At 40.8% G+C, this 21,565-nt stretch overlaps 1 protein-coding gene across 2 annotated transcripts in view; it reads right to left on the reverse strand.

Moving 5' to 3' along the window:
- Positions 1–2,254: 2,254 nt before the first annotated feature.
- The window catches only part of VPS50 (VPS50 subunit of EARP/GARPII complex), a 137,384-nt gene continuing 118,073 nt past the window's right edge, over positions 2,255–21,565 (reverse strand). The window contains exons 23-28 of one of the 2 annotated variants that reach the window (XM_061586630.1): positions 14,544–14,692; positions 12,855–12,951; positions 12,587–12,676; positions 9,407–9,528; positions 7,691–7,880; positions 2,255–2,934 (exon numbers count right to left, since the gene is read on the reverse strand). In XM_061586630.1, coding sequence (XP_061442614.1) covers positions 2,815–2,934; positions 7,691–7,880; positions 9,407–9,528; positions 12,587–12,676; positions 12,855–12,951; positions 14,544–14,692 — 768 coding nt within the window. In that variant the 3' untranslated portion in view covers positions 2,255–2,814. Of the gene's footprint in view, positions 2,935–7,690; positions 7,881–9,406; positions 9,529–12,517; positions 12,677–12,854; positions 12,952–14,543; positions 14,693–21,565 lie in introns of both variants that reach the window. The other variant, XM_061586629.1, reaches the window with a different exon arrangement.

The raw sequence follows: 21,565 nt of genomic DNA on the forward strand, positions 1-21,565 counted from the left end.
TAACCTGTACAGTGTGGAGGAGTGCTATCATGAAACAGATACTGCATTGCTTCTTAAAACAATCAGCTAGACTTACTATATATTTAAGGTATCTCCAGACTGTTTATTGTATGAACGCACGTCCATGCTCTAGCACTTTAAGGTCTCTCTAGCCAGCTGTTGATTGATTTAAACCCGGTTGTACTTTAAATTCTACACTCTAGCTTTGATATTTTGGTGACCTGTTGTTGGGCGATTGTGATTTAATTGGTTCTTATTAATTATTTTCATTTGTCTCCATTATAATACAGGCCATACTGTACTAAATGGAGGAGGAGAGGGGAGAAGGATAACATGTCATCACTTATTCACAATGTAATTGTAGATGAGAGGGCTGACTTGGTGTACTTTAAGGAGTCCTGAGTGGACCAGATGTGACCCAGCTTTGTTCTACTCAGTGCAGCACCAAAACAGGTGCTTTGGGGGGGGGGGTCAAAGAAGGGTTGCTGCCATCCATAGAGATTTGATTTCTTTCACAAGGAGACCAGTTTGTTTTGGGACTGGGTCTTCACATATGTAGCTGGTGTTGCATGAAAGAGATAAAACAGGGATTCTGCTATTTACCATCCATTCCACTGTTCAGCATTTTCCTGCCTGAGCTGGTATTGGAAAAAAACCATATTGGTGTTGAGGATTTCAACATCTACACCACAGCCGCCTTGAATAAAATCAGATCTTTGCCCACAAATTAAGGCATGATCCACCCAAATTAACCACCCCATTCAGCTTAATTAGTACCCATCTGTGCTCTAGAATCTAGGGCCCAGATTCTAGGAGGAATAGTCACTATTAGTCATCATTACAACCATGAGGCTGCCTCTATACATCACTGGCCTGATCTTCAACCTGATATTTTCTATTGGGCAACTGGCTGTGAGAGTTTAGTGTGGGGGAGGATTCAAATACCCCACTGTTGCGGACAAAACATGGTGAGGTTTGATTGGTGGTAGCAGTTTCTCCCTGTATGGCTGGAGGACCTATTAAGATGGTCCTCCCCCTTCCCCCAAGACATATGGAATCTGATGGATTCCTGAATGCCTTGGGGGATTTTCTGTTTGGTATGGATGGTATCCCTGTTGAGGCCCTGATCTTGCAGTGGAATAGCAAAATGAAAAGGGCCACTGGCACAATCACTCCTGAGTGCCCTCCACAGCACTGTGGATCCTAGATTATTTTCAGGACAGCTCTATGCAATGAAGTAGGCTGGAAGATGGCTACAGCGTAGGTGGCGTAAATATAATGAAGACAACCAAGCACAAGATAGAGCATATAATTGCACCTCCTGTGTGATGGTGTTGAGGAAAGCTGACTTCTTCATAACTATTGTGCCCTTGAGTCACTGTCCACCATAGCTTTTTCAGGTGGTGAAGGGTCTTGTGGGATCTTCCCCCAAGGGAGACCCAGAGCCCTGGGAAGCCTGCTGTGACAGATTTGCTAGGCACTTTGAGGTAGTCACTGGCATTAGTCTGATAAAGATGTCTAGAGCATTGTCTAGTGATGTCTGATTTTTTTGGGGGGGGGATCAATTTCAGTGGCTGAGGCCCAATGATGTGGACAACAAACACCCTTACTGAACCCAGAAATATGTGACAATCCATTACATATATCCCCTTTCTGGGCAAGATGCTTGAGAAGGTGGTAGTTGTTCAGCTGCAGGCATGGATCATCTTAACCCATTTTAATCTGACTTCAGGTTTGGTTTTAGCTTTGGTCATCCTGACTGATGATATAAAGGGCAGCAGGAGTATGACCCTGCTCATTCTCCTTGATCTCTCTGTGGTTTTTGATACCATTGACTATGGTCCTCCTGGACTGGCTCGGTGGCTGGGAATAAAGGGCACAATGTTTTGGTGGTTCCATTCCTATTTCTAGGACTGGTTCCTGCAGTTGATGACACCAGGCTTCACAGCAATGGGACCTTAAGTTGTGGAATGCACCTCCCCTTGGGGTCCAGCTGACACTGTCATTGTCCACTGTCACCTCCCCCTTCTTTCAGGCCTTGGAATGCTCGGGGTACACTGACCTGTGTATGGGGACAAATGGGCTGATTCCGTGTTGCTTTATTGTTGTTTTAATGCTTTTTTAAAAAAAAGTTTTATGTGGTTTCAAATGTTGGGCAACAGCCTGGGATTATCCATGATAAAGGGTGGAATAAATAAAACAAAATAAGCTACGAGGAACAGATTCCATAAGACCATTTGTTAGTGTACAGTATTTATTACTTTCCCATAATTTGTAGTCAATTCTTTTGACAAGACAGAATTCATTCTGAAATTAACTTATATTTAAAAGTACATAAAAAGGCAATGGGCTTTAACATTACAGTAATATTTTGCTGATGCACACTATTAAAGGACATGCACAATTCATAATCTGAAATCTCTGTACAAATTTCTCTCTTATGAGCTCATGACCTTCTTCTGAGCATAGAAGGGTGAACTACTACACTAGTAGTCCCTTTACAAAAAGACAAAACATAAAACCACCAACCAAATATATTATCTCAGCTTGTTTCCTTCTAATTTTTATTAACCATATAGTACACAATTAAGGAAAATATACAGCCAAAATGGTACAATAGGGCTCTCCTAACAACGAAAAAGAAAAGACATTATTGCATTTGAGAAGACCACCACACTGATTCAAAGTGTCTTCAAAGCCAATAGGAAAAGGACACACATTTTTTCCCATTTAACCAAACATAAGTAGTCCGTGACAGGTATCTTCATATGCTTCATATGTCAAAAAAACCGCAAGACTTGAAGTTCTCTCCAATTATCTTTTAGGCCTATCTATGTCATCAATAGCTGCTAACAGTTTTTGTCTTGCTTTTTTGTTGATGTGAGTTCCCAGACAAACATTCACCAGATTAGTCAGTTGCTTGGTGGAATATTCCTAGTCAAAGAAAGCAAATCACATTTTAGTTTCAAGCACACTGCCCAGAAAAAAGAAACCTACTCTTGAAAGAAAAGAAAGGGTTGGGGAATCACAAATGACTAAACCTGTCGCTTTCTGAAGAAACATCAAAAGCCACATGTGGCTATTATTTGTGGCTGTGAAGTTTAGGAAGGTGTTTTGCAACAAGAACGTGGACTATAATTGGAAAATGCTTACAGATTTAGTCAAACGCTGGACAGATTGCAATTCTGTGAATATTTAAACATCTTAAGACACTTAAAATTTATTTTCCATTCTCCAGGGGAAAATATGCAAAACTGGCTGAGACCAAAAGCAACTATTTAGCCAGATACTAAAAAAAAGGTATTTCAACAAATCTGTTTTTAGTGCTTCTCCTCACATTTCTAATTTATCTTTACCAAAAGGATTTGAGAACAAAATTAGCAATACTGTATCTGATCAAAAGAAGCACACATTTTGTAATAGTATTTTTTAAAGAAAGGATCATTCTTAACTCCTACAAAAATACTGAAATGTGCCAGGACACACTGCCTATTTAAACAGATCTCTCTCTTCCTTTAGACACTGCCAGAACATTTGAATGATTATTTAACAGAAGTAAAGCTTTTAACATTTCTCTTGGGTAAAGGAGAAGGGTGGAAATGCTCTCAAAGTGGGTTTATTCATATCCAAGAAAAGTAAATGTCTAGCCAGTTTGAAAGCAATGCAGAATTACTGATTCAGAGCATCACTTGGAAGTTAAAAAAACCCCACCCTGCAACGATGCATCACTTCAACCAGCATATGATGAGAATTACTATGATTCTAACTGCCCTTTTTTTATAAACTGTAAAGGTCACAGAGTGAAGGTTGTTCACAAATAAAACAGAAAGAGAGAGCCCCACACCTAACATAGCTTTTTAAGTTGTAGCACAGATTATTTGGATAAAGAAAAGAGGCTGAAACAAGATTTGCGGATGAAATGGCTGGGGTGGTTAATCTAAGGTTAAAAGAAAACGATTTGCCAAGACAGTTTAAATTTTTTGAATTTTTGCTCTGAATAATTTATTGGTGACCTTTGATGGGTCTCTGCACTGTGTGCCTCAGATGTCTCATTGAGTGAGAAAAGTTAAACACAGCTCTGGCACATTCAAATCATTTTGTTTCCAGGTTTCCTCTGGTGCAAGCATATGGTCTCCTTCCTAGCTTATTACCACCCCAAAACTCAGGAGCTCAGAGCTATTGTGCTCCTGTTTTAGTGCATCATCAAAAGTACATAAAATGATTATGCCCCCTGTTAAGTTCTCTGTTTAAGACAGCCTCCACCAATCTGACATCCCTCCAGATATTTTGGACTACAACTCCCATCAGCCCCGGTATTTGGTTGACTGTGGAATATTTTTGTATGATCAGCCACAGAATACACTCATAAATCTTATGCCTAACAGGGGAGATGGTTCTGAAAGTGCCCCTCTAACAGGAAGCTGAAATTTGTGTAAGAGAACAGCAGGAACTTAACAGCTGTGGCCTCCCACCTGATGGCCTGAGTTCCCTAAAGTAGCCTAATGTAGCCTAAACGTAAAAGTAATGGAAGAGAGATTCCTTTTCATGAAGGCATTTGAAGAATTTTTATTATCTTTTTTTACGCATTATATACCACCCACATAACTGAGCACTCAGGGCAGTTTATGAATCTGCAGGTTTACTGAGACTATTCTTCTTCAGTATTTTTTTTTAAAAAAATGATATGATAGTTTAATATCTACAAGCTCTGATATTTATAGTAAAACAAGGTATAACAATAGTAATAGGACTATATGATAAACACCAGAAAGTGACTTCTAGAAACACAAAGGAGCTGTTTCCTGACTGATATATTTTCTTCTCAGTGCTTTTTTATCTTTCTTATATAACAATGCAAAATTATGGAGCAAAGTGTCAATTCCCAAATGATGTAAATGCAGATATAATAAAGAATGGCTCCTTACAGGCCTTCTGTTCTAAATTTAAGCAGAAAGGAAGCAATGCAGGCAACAGTCTGGCACCTAACTGAGAAGCACCATGAAAAAAGCCAAGGAAAAAACACAAAAGGGGAGGAGGAGACGCCAATTGTGCCCAGAGAGCAGTTTCATCACACCCTTCTTGTATCAGTTGTTTCCCTGATATAATACCTCGTGGAAGAGTGTGGGGAGACCCTCCACCTAATGCCTTATAGCCCCTATATGCAAAAGCCCTCCATGAGTTGAAGGACATTTTTCTGAAGCAGGAATCCCCGTATGATTTACAACCCTGATTGTGCATCAAGGGATAAACTGTAGCAGGAGCCTTCACGAGTATCAGAGGCTCCCAGCTTCAAATAAATGCCCTTCAACTCATGGGGGGCACCTGAATATGGGGCCTGTGATGCGCCAGAAGAGAATGGGGCTTGCCAGGGCGCCTCCTCCTCCTTTCACATTATGGAAAGGAACACCCATGAAGTTTTCCCTCCCCCCCTCCCACAGACACACATGAGGGTCTTCTTTTATTGTGGGGCAGGTGACTCCGGACTGAGTGGTTGGGGAGGAGAGGGAGACCAGGGACAGTTTAATGCTTTCCTTACCAGCTCAAAATCACTTCCCTCAAAAACTCGCAGAAAGAAAAAAAGATACAGGTCCCTGTTGGTGGAAGAGCAGATTTTTTTTGGAGGGGGGAAGGGGAGGATGATTTAGAGAAACAATTTGGCAAGGAAAGGGTTTAAATGGTTCCTTCCCCCTCCCTATAGATCTTCCCATTCATCTGAAGGTGCCTAACATCATACAGCACCCTTCAGGTAAGAATAAGGGCTTTACACCCCAAGCACATTGGGTGGTATTCGGTGCTAGACCTGCTCAGAGTAGTCCCACTGAAGTTACTAGATAGGATGAACTTAGGTCCATTAATTTCAGTGGGTCTACTATGAGTAGGACTAAGTTATATACAACTCACTGGACTCATTTCTATAAATGGTTTTCTAGCCTCCATGAAGCCTTCCCACCTAGAGATGTGAAGGCCTAGGAAAAATCGGGGGGGGGGATGTTTTTTCCCCAAGCCTTTTCTTTGTTTTTCTGAAAAACTAAAACATTTTTTACTATGACAGGTTTATGGGTATAGAAGCTTGTTTCAATCCGGGAACACCTTCAATTTTTAGAAGTCTATGATAAATATGATAAGGATGATGAAGAAGCAGAAGCAGAAACTGATAGTGATAGGTCAGAAAAGGAGTGGGGAAATCCTGGCAGAGTGATCAGGAGAAGTAGGAGAAAGAAGATTTATGGAATCCTGGGGAGGGGACCACTGGTCTACAGAGGGAGGAGGCTGAAACAGGAGAAGGCTTCAGCAGTTTAGACAGTGACAGCTTCTCCCGCCCCCAGTTCCAGTTCCAATGGAAGAAGCACTGCCTAACAATGAGCAGGCCCTTGTCCCATCTCTTAGTCCTGCCTTGTCTCCCAAGTCACCACTCGCACCTCTACCCGAGAAGGAGGAATTGGAGGCTCAGCCAGAGGTAGTGTCAGAAAAGGATCTAGATGAAGAGCCGCCACAGCCATTGCCAAGGATGTGCTAGTAGATGTGCAGGCGCTCACAGATAGCACCCGCGTTTCAACCCATTTGAGAAGGGCTCGCTTGCTCACCTAGTCCCATTCAGAGAACCTTTCCCCATGCAAACAGAAAGCCTGCCCTGAGCCTACTTAAAGGCTCAAGGGGTGTGTCTAATTACTACGACAATGTCTTAGCTTGAGTAGTCAAGCTAAATTATGTTTGTGTAGAGACGCAGAATGCTGTATAATCTGCAAGCTGATCTATGAAACGCTCTAAGTTGAGATTCCACATTAAACATAACAGAGAAAAACACACCAGCGAGTCCAAGCCTGAATCCCATGGACAATGAGAGAGATTAAATTTCATGTAGTATTTAATGAGTCTTGGTTTTCCTCTTTCTCTCTCCTCTTTTTATGGAAATGAGTGCTTTATGACTGCTTTAAAGGAGATACAATGATGTCCAGAATTCATAATTTCATTTTTTACTGTAACTTTCATGGTTTCTGTTTTTATTGTTTTTGCCTACTCCTCATAATGACACGAACGAGATGCTAGGATCCTAACAGTTCAGCAGCTTGTGACAAATTTTTTTTTAAAAAAAGTAAATTAAATTTGTAATGATTTGTCTGAATAAACGGTATTTTAATATATCAAACACAATAATTTAATGGCAAACCAAGTTATACATTATACATTTTATGTTCCTAAAGTAGCAAAATGACTTTCAACCTGTAAAAGGTGCTTGAAAAGTAAATATTGCATATTTTTCCATTTCCCCTAAAATTGTTTTTACACACACACACACACCCCAAAAAAAAAACACAGGGGAAAACCTTTTTTTCAATGTCTTCCAAATTTCTGGAAATTTTACATCTCTATTCCAACCATCACTCATTTTCTTAACTGAGCAACAAACCCCACAAGATAAGCATATTTCACATTGCATACCACTAACACTAAAAAAAATCAAGTGTCTTGTGGCACCCTAAAGACTAACAAATTTATTATGGCAAAAGTTTTTGTTGATTCAAACCCATGTTGTCAGATGCACTATTACTGAAGTTATGGATGGGATAAATATTTTGTCCAAAATATGCAAACTAAGTAGGATTGGGTTACACAAAAATTGGCTACATTGCTTCAAGAATATTCCCCACCATTTCTATCCAATGAAAGGAACCAAACATCCAGTTCTTACCCTGTGTTCCTTGATCCAGCGTTCCATGTCATTTTCAGTCAAATAATAAGCTTTGATGTATGTCTCAACAAATTCCTTATCTGGAATAGGTCTGATATCTGTGAGCTTCTCCAGCTTCATTAAAAATTGCTGAAAGTCCAGTTGCATCAAGGCACGACCCTCATTGCTACACTTTTTGACGTTTGCATAACTAAGACAGATAAGCAACAGATAAGTGAGTGGTCATCGTTGCATGGATAACTCCAATGGTCTCATCTTTGCAGGCAATTTACTGTAGAATGCAGTTAAAAGATATCAAGGAACTTGAGGTTACTATTGAGGACTGATGGCTTGGGACCAGGATACCTGAAAGACCATCCTACCCCTTATATCCCCAGTCAGTCACTGTGCTGTGCGGGCGAGGGCCTCCTGCAGAATAGATACCATCTTATCAGGAGGTCTGTTCTGCACAACATAGGAAGCGGACCTTTAGTGTGGCGGCACCTACCCTGTGGAATTCCCTCCCCTTAAATATTAGACAGGTGCCATTTCTGTTATTTTTTCGGCGCCTACTGAATACCTTCCTCTTTCAACAAGCCTTTTAAGTTGAGACCTTATTTCAGTCTGTGTCTGTGTTGGTATTGCTATTTAATATGTTTTAAACCTTCTTTTTAAAAATATGTTTTTAAAGCTTTTAAAAATGTTTTTAAAGATGTTTTATGTTAATATATTTTAAAGTCTGTTTTTATGATGTTTTAAAGTGTTTTTAGTGCTTTTGTTTGCCACCCTGGGATCCTACTGGGAGGAAGGGCGGGATATAAATCAAAGAATAAATAAACAAGTGCATCTACAGTGTTCTAAGGTAGCAGTGATTACTTCCTTCATGAACACTCTACTCTTGCCTCTTAGGATCACTATCTGTTTGGAACAAGAATGATCTAGCTTCTGAATGTGTATCTAGGGTATCAATTTGGAATTTAAACAGCCTAAAGTGATATCAATACTTCTGTACTGACAGATGTCTGTGTTTACAAAAGTACTGTTGGAAGGGCCATAGCTCAGTGGTAAAGCATCCGCCTTGCATGCAGAAGGTCCCAGGTTCAACTCCTGGCATCTGCAGGCAAGGCTTGGAATGCCTCTATCTGAAACCCTGGAGACACTGCCAGTTACTGAGATGGGCTAATTGTTTGATTCGGTCTAAGGCAGTTTCTTAGGCTCCTAAGAACCTTGAGGTACTGCAGCAGCTGTTTGCCCTGGCAATGAAATGAGAAGAGTTTTCACTAATAAATAATACCATTATACATGTATAGAGGCTGTTTGCTCAAGCTCAGTTCAAGGATTCTATTCCCCATGGGTCCTATGCAAGCCAGCTTATACACACATGTAGCATTATCAGTGCAGAACTTGGATACCATCTTCCCCAAGGATAGGGAACCTTGGCCCTCCAGATGTTGTTGGACTCCAGCTCTCTTTATCCCTGACCACTGGCTTTGCTGGCTAGGGCTGATGGGAACTGAAGTCCAAAAGCATCTGGAGGGCAACAGGTTCCCCATCCCTGATCCAACTCAAGGCTAAGGTAGGGTCCACTAGATCCAAAACTCCTCTGACTAATTAGCTCATATCATCCGATAGGGTACCACAAGAAAACAATGGGGGTGAACCATGTGCTGCTACAATGCAGAGAATTAAAAAAATGTTTTTAAGACATTTCGGAAAAAGGTGTCATGGTCCACTTACCCTTCTACAATAGTTCTATTGGCTAGCCGTATACAATGCTCCCAAAGAATATTTGACACTACCAATGGAATACGGACTTTCTTCGAAACCTCATTCAACCGCCTGTTAAACTGTTCAAATTCCTAATGAAATGCAAATAAAATATTAGTTGGTGGTAGCAATACATAAAAACATACCTATCAAGAAATAAAAGTGTAGCTATGCAGAGGGAAAAAAGAGGTGACACAAGTAAGAATTATACAAACTGAGAGAAATCCTGCTTGTGGGCTTCCTATAAGCATCTGGTTGGCCACTGCGAGAACAGGATGCTGCACTAGATGGGCCACTGGCCTGATCCAGTAGGCTCTTCTTATGTTCTTCAACCAGATTATATTTTTTCTCATTTATCCAAGGGTTGTTGGTGAACTCCCAAACAGTAATTCAGTAGCTGAATTAAGTATCAATTTTGTAATGGGAAGGTTCATAGAATTCCATCGTGGAATCCATATGGATTGGATCTCATGTCATGCCAAGCTACATTAGGAAGCTACCTGATACCTGGTCAAACTATTTATCCATCTAGCTCAGTACTGTCTACTCTGGTTGGCAGCAGCTTTACAGGGTTGCAGCCAGGAGATGAGTCTTTCACATCAAACTGGTACCTGAACCTTTAGCTGGAGATGCCAAGGACTGAGCCTGGAACCTTCTGCATGGAGGCTTGCCCACATAAATCTAGGCTAGCATGTGCTGATGCCACTGGTGCCCTCTGGGGCCTACCATCACTTTGAATATGACAGGTTTCATAGCACTGATTGGTTTCTAAGTTTGGGACCAATTAAGTAGTCCAGCTGGGGATGTGGCAAGAACCTGGTTCATGCTATACTCACCTGTACGTATGCAGGAGTATCCTGTTCTCAGGGTACCCACGTATACATATGGGGGAGCTACAATTCTCAAGAGTGGTTTAACAATCAACCCCTCTTTCCAAGGAACTCTGGGAATTATATCTCTGTGAGAGGAATACAAGTTTCCAAACAACTCTCAGCTCCCTAAAAAAAACTACAGTTCCCTGGAGGGAAGCCTAGACTGTTTAAAGTGGTATAATGCTGCTTTAAATGTATAGTGCAGAGGGGGGCTTAGTTTCAGTTAAACATTAAAATGGGAAGATTCCTAAAATTGAAGCCTATATGATACTAAATGATACTCATAAAAATAAGTAATTTGGTGATTTGACAAAACTAATCCACATACCCCAAGATCTGTGATTCCTGTAAGGAAAACAGAAGATCAAGGCTACAATCCTATGCACACTTACTTGGAAATAAGCCCTATTGAACCAAACAGTACTAAGCATGCTTAGGTTTGCACTGTTCAAGGACTCACACTTATAGACAAGTCTGGGAACTCTCAAGTTCTTTAGCAGTTTGACAGAAACACAAAATGAAATGGAAACAAAAAGGGGGAGGTAAATTGCAGCAGATTACTCCTCAAGGTCAATCTGACCAGATTCTGGCAACACTCAACGATTAATTTAATTAAGCTCAGCTTTTCTTCTGTATTTGTGGTCTCTTGCATGACAGGATTTTCAAATTTCCAGCTAAGAGAGTCCCATAATGCCCTTGTTCAAGATATATTCCAACTGATAACCTGAACTGAACTCTTGTGGAGCACAGCCCTCCTACACTCACTGGTGGCACAAGACTTGCAAGCCTTCAGCTTGCCCACAATAACGAACAAAGAGATAATTTTAACTACAAACTAAAAAACTGGTTAGAGCAGCATACCTAGTTCAGAATGTGTGGCATGGGATATTATACAGCCACGAGAGTGGCTATATACTATAGCCAGCATGGAATTTTTCACATTCCGCAATGTTAAATTGAAAATATGCCCCATGCCGTTCTGATCCTTCCCATAAGCTCATTTCAAAACAAAACTTCGAGTCCTGAACTCAGGAACACTTGCTTAACAACCCTCTACATTTTCATGGTGATACACAAAACAGTCAGAGAGAATCGAGAGTTCAAAGTGTAAAAAGAGAGGGGGAAAACCAGACCCCTTTGGACTTTTTTCTCTCAGTTCTCATAATTTGTTGAAATTAATTAAAAATCAGCCATGTTCACAGAGTACCTGTGTGTACCTGTAATCTTATTACTGACCTTGCCCCACACTCTGACCTTCATCTTTTGCAGTTTAAAAGTTTAAAAATGCCTGCCTGATTTTTAATTAATTTAAGAAATTTAACATTGAAGTTAATGATAAGCCTGGGTATGCTCAGTAAGAACCAACTGTCAGTGTTCTAAAAGCCAGACTCACAGCTGCTTAGCTTGGCTTGGCTAATCAGGGGGCCACACCTACCCCAGACCTTTATTTCACTTTAGAAAGTCATGGATTCCCCTGAAGAATCCTGGGAAGTGTAGTTTGCGAAGGATGCTGAGAGGAGACTCCTATTCCCCTGACAAAGCTCCAGTGGCCAGAGCAGTTTAACAGTCAGCCACTCTGTATGAAGCTCTATGAGAAGAACAGGGTGTCTCCTAGCAACTCTCAGGATGCTTCACTAACTACACTTCCCAGGATTCTTTGGGAGAAGCCGTGACTGTCTAATGTGAAATTAAGGTCTGAAGTGGATGTGGCCAGGGATACCTTTGGTTTAAATTTGGGTGAGAGGCTATATGTGAATGCTATAGCATAAAAAGGCGGAGGAAACCCTGAAAAAGAATGATACTGTTCACAACGTTTTCCTTTTGGAAAGGAAAGGGGCTTCCCCTCTTTCCAGTGCCCACCCACTCAATCTCCTCTCCTCCCCCTCCACCATATACTCAGAGGCACACGTAACCAAATTTTTCCAAGCTATGCAGGAAGTGGATTGGACTGTGAAAGACCAACCCAAATTGTGTTTGCATTTTGACAAATTTGTAGGGCAGTACAGTATCTCAGAGAGGAGGTCAGGCCTCCTGGTCCCCTGGTGCATTCACTATAGCTGCCCAATTTCTCTGCTTTTTAAAATTTGACAGAAATATCAGTTGGCTGTAGGTACGTTCTTAAACTGCAAGGTTTTTTGCCTGTTAATCAATGTATAACAAGGTAGTGGCAGAAATAATTTAAACACAACGCAAGAGAAGAAATTTTCACCTTTAAAAGAGAATCTACATAAACATTGTGTTGTGACATGATTTCTTTCACATCCCACTTCACACTTGCCATTAGCAGCAGCATCTGTTCATAATCAATTGCTTTAGCAGCTACAATCCAGTATATAGGTTTGCGAAGTTCACTGGCTGTTGAAACAGTCTGGAACACAAACAGAATTTGCTTTAATTAATAGCATTTTATTTTATTTTACTGCTATGATGCAGAATAAACTCAAAACTGCACAAAATATCACTGTGCTATGAGATGATATCATCATTCAGGAAAATCAATGAATTCAACTCTTACAAAAAAAAGTGGATTTGTGCAGAATCCTGACCTGTGAATAGAATTGCTGAAGAAATGGTTTCTTGGCTGGAGGCATTACAGCATCAAGATGAGACTGGAGGAACTCAAACTGCTCAGCTAGAAACACTCTGAGAAACAAATAAACATACACACAGAGAAAATCCATTGTGACCTGGGGACAATATTAGAAAAAGCTGACTCCTGTTTCACAGCTGGGAGACAAATGAAAGCAAGAAAACCTCAACTTAGCACCCTTACAGACCAGATGTATGGCAATATTGTAACCTGTAGATGTAGATCCAACACCCAAGAATTTTTGTGACGGCTACTAGCCTGAATGGCTTTAAAGGGGGATTAGTCAAATTCATGAAGGACAAGTCTATCATGATGGCCATATGAATCCCCCCTTCTGAGATAATATGCTTGTAAATAGCAACTGCTAGCAAACAGCAGCAACAGAGGGCTATTGCCTCTGTGCTCTGCTCGTGCGCTTCCCAAAGAAATCTGGTTGCCCAGTGCTGGAATTCGGAAGCTGTACTACTTAGGCATTCGGACTGATTCTGCAGTACACCTTCTGTTCTGAACTCTTGTTTATTAATTTTACTTTCTCACACAGACTGTGAGAAATTTCCCTACAGTGCAAATGCTTGCCTCCATTACAAAGTGTTTACGGATTATTTCTGAATGAAAAAGCCTCATGTGTTATGAATATGCACAGACACAATTAAAACTATATTCAGATAAAGTGTTTAGAAAAGGGAAATATTCTAAACAAAATATTTGGCAACACAATTAAGCAACCGAATATAGCTGGAGAAGATCAGGCAAGTCTGTTATTCAATATGGAATGGCACTCTCAGGAGGCTGTGACCCAGGGTCAAAAGAGCTGATCTAATATTAGTCTTTTTTCTCTTATCTAAATGCCTGGCTCAACTCAAACTTTTTTGTGTTATATCCAAGTTCTGCTAACCTTGCTGTTTTCTCCTAAGAATAAGAGATGCTTTTAGGTCAGTGGGACCCAGAAATGCTGGGAATGCATCCATTTTGAGCATCATATGTAGCAGGAAAGTCTGGGATTTGGAATACAGTCTGAACCATGAATCCCTGGTTTAACTCAATTAAGTGGTTTTTGCTGCATCAAGTGTGTTTGTATTGTATTTTTATTGGGGTACCTGCAAATTTAAGAGCAAGGTAGAAATTCCCACATTAAATAAATAAATTCCCACATTGAACATATATCAATATATTCTTGAAGATACTGAGGCAAAGTGTTCATGGAGTATTCACATCCAAAGAGTATATTCTCTTCCTCCAATGTCTCTTCTCATTCCCGTCTGTCTTACTATCCATCACATCTCTAGATTGTAAGCCTGCAGGCAAGGTTTGGTTATTTTTAGTTTCATATTGTACATTGCTTTCTTTTTTTTAGGGGCTAAAGACCACTTCATCTTCATCTTCATCATCATCATCAATAAATAATGTAGATTTTAATGCTGAAATAACAGTTTAGAACTTAAGAACGTGAAGCTAATCTTTCTTGAAGCACATGTCACCAAAGACAAAGGCTCCCTGGTCTCACAGATGGCATAGTTGCATAAAGCATCACAGTCAATGACAGAAAGCTATGCAAACTCCACGTAAAGTGGTATAACAATCACAGGATCAATCTAAAAGTTAATAACAATAAACAGGAAGAAATGTTTGAGAGTTCTTAACGCACAAGGATTCTGTGGCTACCACTCTCTCTGCCAAGCCATACAGAGTGCTGCTGGATGACAAGACAACAAGGCGGCTGAGATGAGGGGTTGGAACTTTCTCCTTTCTTTCTTCAACAGCAGTCAGAGTTCCAGAGGCATCAGAGGAGACCTCCTGCAGGGGAGGTGGGAGGGGGATGAAGAAAGCAGGAGAGGCATTAGAGCAACTGAAACATGATGAACATAGTTAAAGTGTTAAGGCAATGGAAACTGGCACATCTCATTTCCATCCAGCAGAATTTCAGCTGAAACACAGACCCCCTCTGAGGACCAAACTTGAGAAAAACGCTATTGCTTCCATTTCAGATTCAAATAATCTGACCACAAAACCTGACTTCAATGGACTTCTAAAGGCAGGGAAGCCTGAGATTTGAGAAGGATAATTAATGACAGCTCTTCACTTCCAGGGGTAGGAAAGGTAACCTGTTCATTGCTACTAGAAGGAACCTTATACTATTCAGCTTCAACCCTACAGCAGTTTCATGGATCATCAAGCTATGATTCTGTAAAATTTCATAAGCACTGCATATATACAAAAATGTACTTTTTAGCAACTGTCTTCTGCCTCTGTTTAGCAGGAAAGCCTATTTCTGCATTCTCATCTTCATGTTATTCAAATGAATACCTGACTGAAACCACTCCATCCATCACAGCTGATGGCCACATTCACATCACACATTTATTCCACAATTATTCCACTTTTAACAGTCATGGCTTCCCCCAAGAATCCTGGGAAGTGTAGTTTGTAAAGAGAGTTGAGAGTTGTTAGGAGACCCCTATTCCCCTTGCACGCAGAAGGGCCCAGGTTTAATCCCCAGCATCTCCAGATAGGATTGGGAGAGCCTAATGCCTGAAACCCTGCAGAGCAGCTGCCAGTCAGTGTAGACAACACTGAGCTAGATGGGTTAATGGTCTGACTCAGTATAAGGCAGCTTTCTATTTTCCTAAGAGATAATTCCCTATGCTGGCCATGAACAGCATAAAATTTCCATTTAACAACTGAACTGCCACAAGACAGTCAATGGTACATGCCAATACAAACCTAGATACCAAGTAGTTAAACACAAGGATACCCTTTGGCATCAACCAAGTGAAATCTAGCAAACAAAGCAAAACTCCCCTCTGCAGATTTGCAACACCAATAAATGGACGTGAAGATCAAAATGCTGTAACTTCCGACTTCCGGGAAGGGTGATTTCGCCTGTGCTGCCTCTGAGACAAGCTCTTGTCTCAGAAGAAGCTTTTTCAGCTTTAATCAGTCAGAATGTTTTTTTTTTTACTGGTTAAGATTTTCTCCCGGTCAGGGAGAAACGTGAGATTAACCACAAAGCCTGTTTTTGTTGGGAGGACTGGATTTCATTAATTTATGAAAGTTCAGCCAGCAAATGCCGGACGGACTTCCATCAAAGCTCTTGCTGATTAAGCGACACGTTTATCTTTTCTTCAAAGAAAAACGAACTAACAGGCAAGCATCCTTCTTTCCATTTTTTTTTAACTTGGTTTAAATTGTTGCACCAAAAAGAGATTTGTCAATGAATCAGCTATAAAGAACTGGGTGAGTTAAAAATTTTCTCTTTCACTCACGAAACTAAGGAGGAAAGAAATCGAAAAAAGCTTATCTTTGTTTTTATTGCAAAAAGCGGGCCTGGAAGTGCATTCTAAAGATATTAAGAACATAAGAAGAGCCTGCTGGATCAGGTCAGTGGCCCATCTAGTCCAGCATCCTGTTCTCACAGTGGCCAACCAGGTGCCTGGGGGAAGCCCACAAGCAGGACCCGAGTGCAAGAACACTGTCCCCTCCTGAGGCTTCCGGCAACTGGTTTTCAGAAGCATGCTGCCTCTGACTAGGGTGGCACAGCACAGCCATCACGGCTAGTAGCCATTGATAGCCCTGTCCTCCATGAATTTGTCTAATCTTGTTTTAAAGCCGTCCAAGCTGGTGGCCATTACTACATCTTGTGGGAGCAAATTCCATAGTTTAACTATGCGCTGAGTAAAGAAGTACTTCCTTTTGTCTGTCCTGAATCTTCCAACATTCAGCTTCTTTGAATGTCCACGAGTTCTAGTATTATGAGAGACAGAGAAGAACTTTTCTCTATCCACTTTTTCAATGCCATGCATAATTTTATACACTTCTATCATGTCTCCTCTGACCCGCCTTTTCTCTAAACTAAAAAGCCCCAAATGCTGCAACCTTTCCTCGTAAGGGAGTCGCTCCATCCCCTTGATCATTCTGGTTGCCCTCTTCTGAACCTTTTCCAACTCTAGAATATCCTTTTTGAGATGAGGCGACCAGAACTGTACACAGTATTCCAAATGCGGCCGCACCATAGATTTATACAATGGCATTATGATATCGGCTGTTTTATTTTCAATACCTTTCCTAATTATCGCTAACATGGAATTTGCCTTTTTCACAGCTGCCGCACACTGGGTTGACATTTTCATCGTGCTGTCCACTACAACCCCGAGGTCTCTCTCCTGGTCGGTCACCGCCAGTTCAGACCCCATGAGCGTATATGTGAAATTAAGATTTTTTGCTCCAATATGCATAATTTTACACTTGTTTATATTGAATTGCATTTGCCATTTTTCCGCCCATTCACTCAGTTTGGAGATGTCTTTTTGGAGCTCTTCGCAATCCCTTTTTGTTTTAACAACCCTGAACAATTTAGTGTCGTCAGCAAACTTGGCCACTTCACTGCTCACTCCTAATTCTAGGTCATTAATGAACAAGTTGAAAAGTACAGGTCCCAATACCGATCCTTGAGGGACTCCACTTTCTACAGCCCTCCATTGGGAGAACTGTCCGTTTATTCCTACTCTCTGCTTTCTGCTTCTTAACCAATTTCTTATCCACAAGAGGACCTCTCCTCTTATTCCATGACTGCTAAGCTTCCTCAGAAGTCTTTGGTGAGGTACCTTGTCAAACGCTTTTTGAAAGTCTAAGTACACTATGTCCACTGGATCACCTCTATCTATATGCTTGTTGACACTCTCAAAGAATTCTAATAGGTTACTGAGACAGGACTTTCCCTTGCAGAAGCCATGCTGGCTCTGCTTTAGCAAGGCCTGTTCTTCTATGTGCTTAGTTAATCTAGCTTTAATCATACTTTCTACCAGTTTTCCAGGGACAGAAGTTAAGCTAACTGGCCTGTAATTTCCGGGATCCCCTCTGGATCCCTTTTTGAAGATTGGCGTTACATTTGCCACTTTCCAGTCCTCAGGCACGGAGGAGGACCCAAGGGACAAGTTACATATTTTAGTTAGCAGATCAGCAATTTCACCTTTGAGTTCTTTGAGAACTCTCGGGTGGATGCCATCCGGGCCTGGTGATTTGTCAGTTTTTATATTGTCCATTAAGCTTAGAACTTCCTCTCTCGTTACCACTATTTGTCTCAGTTCCTCAGAATCCCTTCCTGCAAATGTTAGTTCAGGTTCAAGGATCTGCCCTATATCTTCCACTGTGAAGACAGATGCAAATAATTCATTTAGCTTCTCTGCAATCTCCTTATCGTTCTTTAGTACACCTTTGACTCCCTTATCATCCAAGGGTCCAATTGTCTCCCTAGATGGTCTCCTGCTTTGAATGTATTTATAGAATTTTTTGTTGTTGGTTTTTATGTTCTTAGCAATGTGCTCCTCAAATTCTTTTTTAGCATCCCTTATTGTCTTCTTGCATTTCTTTTGCCAGAGTTTGTGTTCTTTTTTATTTTCTTCATTTGGACAAGACTTCCATTTTTTGAAGGAAGACTTTTTGCCTCTAAGAGCTTCCTTGACTTTGCTCGTTAACCATGCTGGCATCTTCTTGGCCCTGGCGGTATCTTTTCTGGTCTGCGGTATGCACTCCAGTTGAGCTTCTAATATAGTGTTTTTAAACAACTTCCAAGCATTTTCGAGTGAAGTGACCCTCTGGACTTTGTTTTTCAGCTTTCTTTTTACCAATCCCCTCATTTTTGTGAAGTTTCCTCTTTTGAAGTCAAATGTGACCGTGTTGGATTTTCTTGGCAATTGGCCAGTTACATGTATGTTTAATTTAATAGCACTGTGGTCACTGCTCCCAATCGGTTCAACAACACTTACATCTTGCACCAGGTCCCGGTCCCCACTGAGGATTAAGTCCAGGGTTGCCATCCCTCTGGTCGGTTCCATGACCAACTGGTCTAGGGAATAGTCATTTAGAATATCTAGAAACTTTGCTTCTTTGTCATGACTGGAACACATATGCAGCCAGTCTATGTCCGGGTAGTTGAAGTCACCCATTACTACCACATTTCCTAGTTTGGATGCTTCCTCAATTTCATATCTCATCTCCAGGTCTCCCTGAGCATTTTGATCAGGGGGACGATAGATTGTTCCCAGTATTAAGTCCCTCCTGGGGCATGGTATCACCACCCACAACGATTCTGTGGAGGAGTCTGCCTCTTTTGGGGTTTCGAGCTTGCTGGATTCAATGCCTTCTTTCACGTATAGAGTGACTCCGCCACCAATACGTCCTTCCCTGTCCTTCCGATATAGTTTATATCCAGGGATAACCGTATCCCACTGGTTTTCTCCATTCCACCAGGTCTCCGTTATGCTCACTATATCAATGCTCTCCTCTAAGACCAAGCACTCCAGTTCTCCCATCTTGGTTCGCAGGCTCCTAGCATTAGCGTACAGGCACTTGTAAGCAGTGTCTCTCTTCAAGTGTCTTTGGCACTTGTGGTTAGGCCTGTGGTAATTTTGCTCTTCTGAATTTATATCCTGTGCCCCTGCTCTCACAATGCCTACTTCTAGGCCTACCCCTTTTAAAATTTCATCATTTCTTTGGTTTTTATCCCAGGGGGGAGGTTTATTCCGAACCGGACCTTTCTCAGCTCCTGTCGGGTTTCCCCCCTCAGTCAGTTTAAAAGCTGCTCTGCCACCTTTTTAATTTTAAGTGCCAGCGGTCTGGTTCCATTCTGGTTCAAGTGGAGCCCGTCCCTTTTGTACAGGCCCGGCTTGTCCCAAAAAGTTCCCCAGTGCCTAACAAATCCAAACCCTTCCACCCGACACCATCGTCTCATCCACGAATTAAGACTGCGAAGCTGGGCCTGTCTGGCTGGTCCTGCGTGTGGAACCGGTAGCATTTCAGAGAAAGCCACCTTGGAGGTCCTGGCTTTCAGCATCCTACCTAGCAACCTAAATTTTGCTTCCAGGACCTCACAGCTGCATTTCCCCATGTCGTTGGTGCCAACGTGCACCACGACCACTGACTCCTTCCCAGCACTGTCTACCAAACTATCTAAACGACGGGCGATATCCGCAACCTTCGCACCAGGCAGGCAAAACACCTTGCGGTCTACACGCCCATCACACACCCCACTGTCTATGTTCCTAATGATCGAATCACCCACTACAAGGATCCCTCCACCCCCTGGAGATATATCCTCGGCACGAGGATATTAACGGAAGAGGGATTTTTATTTCGAGGAGGGAAAAAAATAAACAAATTTGATTTATGAACTTTGGAGTATTATGTCTGGAACTATTTTTTTTTTTTTTGGTCTATTTCATTTTGACGAATCTGCTTACTCACGACGCCACTAACTGTTTGAAGCTGGGAACTAAACTTGTTTTGTTTTCCTGAATATATAAGAGATAAGGCAGGCTGTATTGATGTCTGCAAGCCTGAAACATTAACCCAATTGTGGCTGAAATAATTTTTTGTTTTTGTGGTTTTAAGAATGACAACCAGGAAAGTGACTGAGACCATGGAAGAAATTATGTTTCAGAAAATAATGAGTGAGATTGAGATAATGAAACAAACCCTGAGACCGGGCAGACAGGAGATGAAAACTGAACTTAGCAAAATGATGCAGGAGTTTAAAAAAATAGGGGATTCTGTGAAAGAGGATTTTGATGGGATTAGAGATGAGAAAAGAAAAATTAAAGGGAAGATACAAGCCATGGAGACTGGAACAAATGAGGAATTGGAAAAAGATCTGGAGTTTACGGATGTTAGAAATAAAGTTTACTGTTTGGAATTCAACGTTGTCTCTGAAGAAACTAATGAAGATATTAGTGATAAAGTTATCAACGTCTTGGATAATTTTCTTGACTGGAATGATGTGATGGAGCTTGACATAGAAAAAATCTATGGAATTAATTACAAATATGTGACAATGGAAAAACTCTTAAGAGATGAGCCAGTGCATTTTGTAAAAAAGAAGAGCAGAGAAGTGACTTTACAACAATATTTCAGCAACATATTCAGAATTGATGGCAAGGACATATTTGTGAAGGGGGAAATTCCCATCAGACTCTTGTTATATGACTATGGCTATGACAGCAAGATCATCATGAGATACTGATAATGGATGAATGGATACTGAAACCACTGGATTTAACAGGACTATTGAAGATGGAAGATGGAATTAATATTGATAATGGAAGAATGGTTATGGAAATTATTGGACCTAATAGATTTGACGAGATGGATTAATCGATATGATTATTTGGATTATGGCTATGACAACAAGATTATTATGGGATACTGATAATGGAAGAATGGCTACTGAAATTACTGGACTTAACAGGATTATTGAAGATGGAAGATGGAATTAATATAGATAATGGAGGAATGGCTATTGAAATTATTGGACCTAACAGATTTGAATCAGATGGATTAAGCGACATGTTTATTTGGAGAAAAATTGAAAGATATATCTCTCAAGGAATTGAAATCTCTTTTGGACTTTTTGTGGAAAGAATAAAGTAATGTTTATGAGATTTGATGATTAATTAAGATAACTACTGGAGGAAAGTGATTTTGTAATATAATTTTAGAGACAGGATTGTTATATATTGTAGACTTATGGTTGATCTGCGACAAATCGGAAGTCAACATTTTATTTTTTTTTGTATAATTGTTTTTGTTTTGTGTTGTTTTTTGTTTTTGAAAATTTGAATAAAAATTAATTTAAAAAAATGCTGTAACTTCCAGGCTTTGTCAGCAATAAATACG

Source organism: Rhineura floridana, chromosome 10, assembly GCF_030035675.1.
Source record: "Rhineura floridana isolate rRhiFlo1 chromosome 10, rRhiFlo1.hap2, whole genome shotgun sequence".
NCBI classification, from domain to species: Eukaryota; Metazoa; Chordata; class Lepidosauria; order Squamata; family Rhineuridae; genus Rhineura; species Rhineura floridana.